The following is a 7,322-nucleotide window of genomic DNA, read 5'->3' as shown; positions in this document are numbered from 1 at the left end:
CAGTAGCAAGCATATAGTATCAATAAATTTTTTAATAATTTAATCATGTTTTCGTAATGTTTAATTTTGAACTGCATTATTGAAAAATGTAATTTTGTACAAATCAAAGCAATATTAATTAAAGAAATAACATTAATAGATTTCTTCATTTTTTTTTTTCAAATTTACACACAATTTATCTGTTATTTCCCTGGGACATAATGAACACTTTTTTTCCTTAATGCATTTACTACAATACCAACCATGACCACATGGTATCATTATGTGTCTGTTTGAATGATCATCATCATCTATAATATGACTACGACATCTTACACAACGCACTTTTCGTCTATCTATGGCACATCTCGTCTGTAAGTTCCAATACTCTAATTGCAAATATTAAAAATTAGTTCGTTTTTTAGTACGAAAGTTTAGAAGAGTGAGCAGCTATTTTACTTTTCACTCAGGGATATTAAGTAATATAAAATGATGATTAAATTTTAACGGACAAATTTTTTGCACATCATTAATCGTGTTAAGAATAATAAAAGAGTTAAAAAAAAAAATTTTTTTTTGTTTTGATAATTATAATATTTTAAGTGTACGTAACACGAATCTATTAAAAATATAATATAAGTATTACTTTTTTTATTTATTTATCACAACAGAAAACGTATCACATGAAGTAATCACATTAGATAAAAAATAATGATAGTTCTATGATAATTTTAGGAATAAATAGTTTCAAATATGTTTTGAACATAAAAACTAAATGGTAAAAATTGTTATAAGAAAAAATTGTTTAACAAAATAGATATTAGATTTGTCATATCATCTTGACTGACACATTTCATATACAGTTATGAAAAAAACAGTTTTCACAATGTCAATTTTATTATTGAATTTTACCTTTGTACTCTTAATATGATAAAGACATCAAATTTTAAAGCAAAAATAACACATCGATCTTGCAGAAATGTTATAACCACTATTTAAAATTTTTATAATATTCAAGATATTTACATAAATATTTCCTAAATAATATAGTAAATATATCATTCAGTATGATAATGAATTTCTAAAAAAAAAACATGTTATTTTTGGATGGATATATAATTTTAGTGGCGTATCCAATAGGGAGGTGGCTTTTTATAACTCCCAATTTACTAATTATTATGATTCAATGTATTTAACTTTGACGTTAGTAATACTGTGTGATAAACAAAAAAAAAACCAGCACAGTGGGATCGTGGCATAGTTGGATCAAGTATAATGATATCTGACAGTGATTTAAATTACTATAAAAAAAAAACGCTTTGATGCAAATCTTTAGGTTTAAAAAATTGGTATATAACTTCAAAAGCTACATAAACTGCTAGTTCCTTATTAATATCCTGTCGAAAGAAAAAGGAATTATTAAAAACTATTATTTCTCATAAAAAAATTGTATTGATCCATACATTTTTCAAAAAGTTATAGTATAATAAAGTTAAAAATGTAAAATACAAAATCGAAAATTTTCACACAAAAAAAGCATTCGGTAGCCAATTTCACCGTGAAGATAAAATGAAGTCCGAATTTTTTTTTTGCATATTAAAGAACATTACATTAGCTTTAATTTAAGATATATATAAAAGTGTCAGACCTTCCGGAACATTTTCAAAAGTTAAGTTGAAAAAGTTACTTTTTTTGTGAAAAAGTTGTAATTTTGAATGACACCGTGGGCAGGTTTAGGGTCAAATATAAAAAAAAAATATACTGCATGAAAGGTAATAATATCTAACATATATTTAAAAAAATATTGTATTAATTTGGTTATTTTTTAAAATATAATAGCAATTTTAATTTAAAAAAATTGAAAATATTTTGAATATTAGCGATTTTAAAATTTGTAATTTTTTTGGAGGATTCCTCTATTTACGGGGAACGAGGGAATTTTTTTCAAATTTTGAGGGTTATGCCATTAACTAGATACGATTTGTGATCTTTTGACGTATTGTTGAAAGAAATCGGTTTGGTGAGAGCTGAGAAAAAGTGATAACAGACACAAAAATAAAAAACACATCTTAGTAAAACCAATACCTTCTCAGCTTCGCATCGAAGCTAAAAAGTTCTTTGACCACTCAAGCTAATTTACCAAACATAAATGCCAATATAAAGAAACGCTTTTATTATTTTATTTCATTAATGTTTCAGTAAGTAATTATAATTTATATACTTTCAGTAACTATTGACACAGATGTTCGTATATTTAGTTCTTGAAAACTTTTAATGTCTTGATGACATACAGGACACTCAGTCAATTGTCGACTACACCATTCACAGCACCAGCCATGTCCACATTGTGCAAAAATGTAAATTTCATAAGTCGTACCTATGTGTTCTCTCTTGCATCTTGTACAATAGCTTTGATCTAATGCAAAAATCGATAAAAATGATAAATTATTATAATTGTATTAAAATTTGCAAATTTTATAGTTGAATAGCATTTTAATTATTTTTTTAAAGCATTTAAAACCCATTAAATTCTATAGCCGGCAAATCAGAAGAGTATTTTTTTAACAAGTTCTGTTATTTACCAAATATATACTTATAGTATAATTTGAGATTTTTGAAAACTATATTTAAAATATTAGCCATTAATTCCATTATCTTGAAATTAAATTACAAATTTAATCAGAAAAATATTTCATAAATTATAAAATTAATTTTAAAATTCATAAAAATTATGTAATTTAATAAAACGATATAAAAACAAAACTTCCTTCTTACATTTATCTCCAGTTATATCTTTGTAACCTAAAGCAAATTGTTCTAAAGTTAAGTGATCTCTAATAACTTGATTATTTAAATCATGGTAGTTTTTTAATTGGCGTGTAGACATGTACTTCATTGATATTTCATGAGGTTCTTTTAAAAAGTTTAATTTATCTTTTATTAATTTCATGCAGTTTAATAAATCATTTCTGTAATTTTCGTTTTTTCTTTTAAATTTGTATTTGTTATTTTTTTTTTCGTATTTTTTGTAAACATCTAAAATACATTCATACGGTTCAGGAGAAATCCATTCTCTATTAATTATTGGTATAAGTTCAGTAAGTTCATCACTAAATAATTTTAAGTAAAATGATATTTCAGCACCTCTTTTATTCATTGCTCTTGCAAATTCGCAGAATCGATACATATATGTATAGGCCATACTTTCAATAGCGTTCATAAAAATCGTATAAGCCAATTTATATTTTTTTTCTGCCACACAGTTAGAAACCACATCCTTCAAACTTTTATCTATTATTTCTATACCTTCATAAGGAACTTCAGTATAATCTACTGGGTGACTGTAAGGTACTGGACAAAAATTTTCCCCATCGTGTGATTTTATATAATAAGGATGTTCTACAAGAATGACATGATTCATATTGCGGTATTCCATTTGAAGTTTATCTACGTCATTTTCTGTAATATTATTTAGATCAACACAAATCGATTGGTTGATTGTTTGAATAAAAATTATGATTAATTTCCATTTATTGAGTAACATAATATTATTTTAAGAGAATATTCAACAATTTTTAAATTTCACAATATTTTATCAATTAAAATTAAACAGTTTTGGAATAAATTATAAGCTAACTAAAAAATGTTGGAATACAAGTATAATTATAATAACACTATTTATATGTAGTAGTCACAAGAGTATTTAAAATACCAGATTAAAAATAAACTTTTTATATGTACTAAATTAATATATGAACAATAGTAATTTAAAATATAATTTATTAGTCATTTATATGTGCAAAAATATGTATTTTCTTAATAGAAATAATTGAAAGATAAAAGCAAATTGTACTTGCTACACGTAAACTATTAGATAGTGCGCATTTACTTGGTCTCGTTCATTCACCTCCCCTTATCATATCAGTATGTTTGGTAGCATCGGTCTGTTAATACTGCTGATCGACATGAGTGTACATATAATAATATATAAAATTAGGTTAAAATTTTGTCTCTCGTACGAATTAATAACAAAATTATATTCACGTGTTGCTAATATAAATATTGTTTTTTCAATTTTACACATAATTTTTTTTTTTTCTTGGAACATATTGAACACTTATCTTCCTTAAGGCAATTTTCACAATACCAACCATGACTACATGGTATCATTATGTAATTCTTTGACTGATGATCGTCATCTATTATTCAACTACGAAACTTAATACAACGCGCTTCTCGCCCATCTTGGTGGTAACCGCTCATATACTAAATGCAAAATTTTAAAATTAGTTCCTTTCCTAGTAGAATAGTTTACAGGAGTAGCTATTTCACTATTCAAGGATATAAGTAATATAAAATTATAATTAAATTTTTAAGGAAATGTTTTTTTTACATTTAAAATCGTTTGATTATAATTTTGGATGTCAATTTTATTTGATCTATTGAATATTTAAAATATATTGGAATGGAGAATAATACAAAAGTGGAAAAAATCGATTTCCTGAATCATTCAAGTTCGTTAAAATGTGTTATTTTATAACCAGCCACAATAAATAGACAAATTTTAAACTCTTTTCATACAAAAAATTATGATAGTTCAATGATAATTTTAGGAAGTTATGTTTTAAACATAAAAAGGGAATGTTTTTTTTTAATCATTAATCATATTATGAAAAATAAGTTCTAAAAAATTACTTTTATTGTTTTGATAAATATAATATTTAAAGTATATATAACACGTTAAGTAAAATTAAACATTATTAAAAATATTATGAATTTAAAAACTGTCAGTTTGTGTTTAGCGTTGATAATGATAATATTGTTTCCGAAATACGTATCCGCGACGTTGCAGTAATTTTTGTGGCTTTTGAGTTTAATACTATATCACAAAAAAAAAAATTACATCACGTCACATTATATAAAAAAACAATTAAATTTTTTTCTCTGATGTGGTTAAAATTATAGGCAAACTACTATCTTATATGTCATACAATAAATTAAAAACAATAAGAATATAACAAAAGAAAAGGAATTCCATTACAAAAATTACTGATGACGTACGAAAATCTTAAAAGAATAACTATTAAATAATATACTATTTAAACATTTGTTTCAAATAGGTAAGTGCTACTAAAGTTTCCAATTGCACAAACAGTTAAATTCCCTAAGAACGCATGATCATAAAAAATTAAGCCATTTTTTTTAACTTTCCAGATGAAATAATTTAAAATATAAAATTCAATTAGTTTTAGATGATAAACTAAATTAAGACGTAATTTATGTAAAATGTTGAAAACCTTATATTCAAAAATTGTTTAATATAAATTATCACCAATAAATTATTTTATTATTATTTGTAATTTAACATACTTTGAGGTTATTTTTAAAGATTTAATGACTCATTCCTTGGATTTAATAAGTATAACAAATTTTGATTTATATGCCAATGTGATAAATATAATAATTTTGCTGAAAAATAATTCACGAAAATATGCTTAAACATTTTTTTTATTATTAATATTTTTTATTTAATTCAGCTATATAAAATGTATTTTCGTAGTTCTATAAAACCAAATATTTGGTTTTTTTTAAGATTAATTAGTTTTAATGTAAAGATATTATCAAATTACTAAATTTAAAAGTTATTGAGCAGAATTAATATAAAAAAATGTTTAAATCTACAAATTATGAATATTAAATTTTAAGTCTTGATAATTTTTTAAACAAAGTGTGAAAACAGCCATATAAAAATAATAATATGATTATTCAGTAGGTTAAATTTTAGACCTCAAAACAAATTATACATCCTTTAATAATTCACTCCACGTATTTTTTAAAATACAGCAGCAACTGAAATTTATTCTTTTTATATTTACTTATGTTATAATTTAAAATAACAAAATAAAAATAAAATAAAAGGTTGTAATTATAAGAATGTATGGCTATTTTGACCAAGGTTGGATATTTGGGGATTTGGTCAAATCGTGAGCAACGAGGTTTTATTGGGTTGTGGAGTCTGAGGATTTAGAACAACGAAGACAAGTAGATATAAAAACGGTAGCACAGTGGGGTCGCGGCACAGTATGGACGTGGCATAGTTGGGACAAGTATAAATGATATCTTACAATGATTAAAAACACTATCATAAGAAACGCTTCGATGGAAATCTATAGACAGTGTTTAATTTTAAGAAATTTATAGGTTATTTCAAAAACAACAATAACTCTTATTCCCTCAATTTTATCTCGATTAGTTATTTGATTTTTAATTATAATATATGAATAAATAATAATAAAAAATAATTAAGACACAAAAAAAAATTGTTTTAAATTAATACTGATTTTGATTATTCATATGTAAAAAATAAGAAAAATGTCATATTTAGCCTAATTTTTTAATCGTTTAAAGTTGATTTTTGTGAATGTTTATAATAAAAAAAATGTATTTATTTTACCATAACTATTAGCTCAATTGGCAAGTTTGAAGTTGACATCATTAAATAGAAAATTTTATGAGAATTAAAAATATTGTGTAGTTCAGATTAATATGCAGTTAGGAAGTTTTATAATTACTATTACATTAAATTTATCAGAAAAGCTCAATATTTGTTTGCATTTTTATCGTAATAGATAACTTAAATAGAAATAATAGTAATCATTTCCTAGTAATTTTTGGTGTTTAAAAAGATTCTGCAATTGAAATATTCAGAACTTAATTAATTTTAATGATTTACTTAAACTAAATGAACCAATCAAAACAAAGTTGTTATTAATGAAATTAATAACATTTTCATGATGAATGAACAACATTCAGATAGAATAACATTTTTAGTTTTTTATAGATAAACCTTATAGTATTGCCTAATGAGAAAAATTATTTCCTAAAATTTCAATCAAACATATTTTAATATATTTCTAATATTTTCATTTGTAAAGTGAGAAAAAATATTTTATTCATTTATTATTACATTTATTGAGTACTAATTATTGGATGAAAATAAAGAAACAAAGGTTAAATTTGAGTTAAATCAATTCATCTGTTCAATACTAAATACAATTATTTTAATTTATATTTATAAAATATAAGTTAAAGAAGCTTAATCATTCAGTCACTAAGGTATGTAAAATTAAAGAAACTTGTCTGTTATTATACATTTTCTTATATTAGATAGAAATATTTGACAGTATTCTTCAACAAATTTTAACTATTTAAAACTTTGTACATACTATTTATTTATATTTTATTTAAATGGTCCGAGTACTTTCTGAAACACTTTAGCCCATGGAATAAAAATATTTGCCCCGCTCTGCCCCCCCTAGAAAAAATTGCTAGTGCCGTGCCTG

General features: G+C 23.6%; 2 protein-coding genes across 2 annotated transcripts in view; one reads left to right on the top strand and one right to left on the bottom strand.

Moving 5' to 3' along the window:
* The window catches only part of LOC126910486 (uncharacterized), a 37,155-nt gene that overhangs the window by 1,495 nt on the left and 28,338 nt on the right, over positions 1-7,322 (top strand). The gene's annotated exons all lie outside the window — the stretch shown is intronic.
* Positions 7-3,615, bottom strand: LOC126894364 (uncharacterized). The gene is made up of 3 exons (XM_050665319.1): positions 2,755-3,615; positions 2,201-2,395; positions 7-368 (listed from the first exon to the last, which is right to left on the bottom strand). The coding sequence occupies exons 1-3, from the start codon at positions 3,521-3,523 to the stop codon at positions 133-135; spliced, it is 1,200 nt and encodes a 399-aa protein (XP_050521276.1). The 5' UTR covers positions 3,524-3,615; the 3' UTR covers positions 7-132.

Source organism: Daktulosphaira vitifoliae, unplaced genomic scaffold, assembly GCF_025091365.1.
Source record: "Daktulosphaira vitifoliae isolate Bord-2020 unplaced genomic scaffold, ASM2509136v1 Scaffold_1, whole genome shotgun sequence".
Classification (NCBI taxonomy): domain Eukaryota; kingdom Metazoa; phylum Arthropoda; class Insecta; order Hemiptera; family Phylloxeridae; genus Daktulosphaira; species Daktulosphaira vitifoliae.
This window is presented reverse-complemented; position numbering and strand designations above follow the sequence as displayed.

Coding starts and splice junctions, on each gene's coding strand:
- LOC126894364 (XM_050665319.1), bottom strand. CDS start 3,523: ATGTTACTCAATAAATGGAAATTAATCATAATTTTTATTCAAACAATC. Junction 2,396..2,754: donor AGATATAACTGGAGATAAAT/GTAAGAAGGAAG, acceptor TTTTTGCATTAG/ATCAAAGCTATTGTACAAGA. Junction 369..2,200: donor TGTGTCAATAGTTACTGAAA/GTATATAAATTA, acceptor ATTTGCAATTAG/AGTATTGGAACTTACAGACG.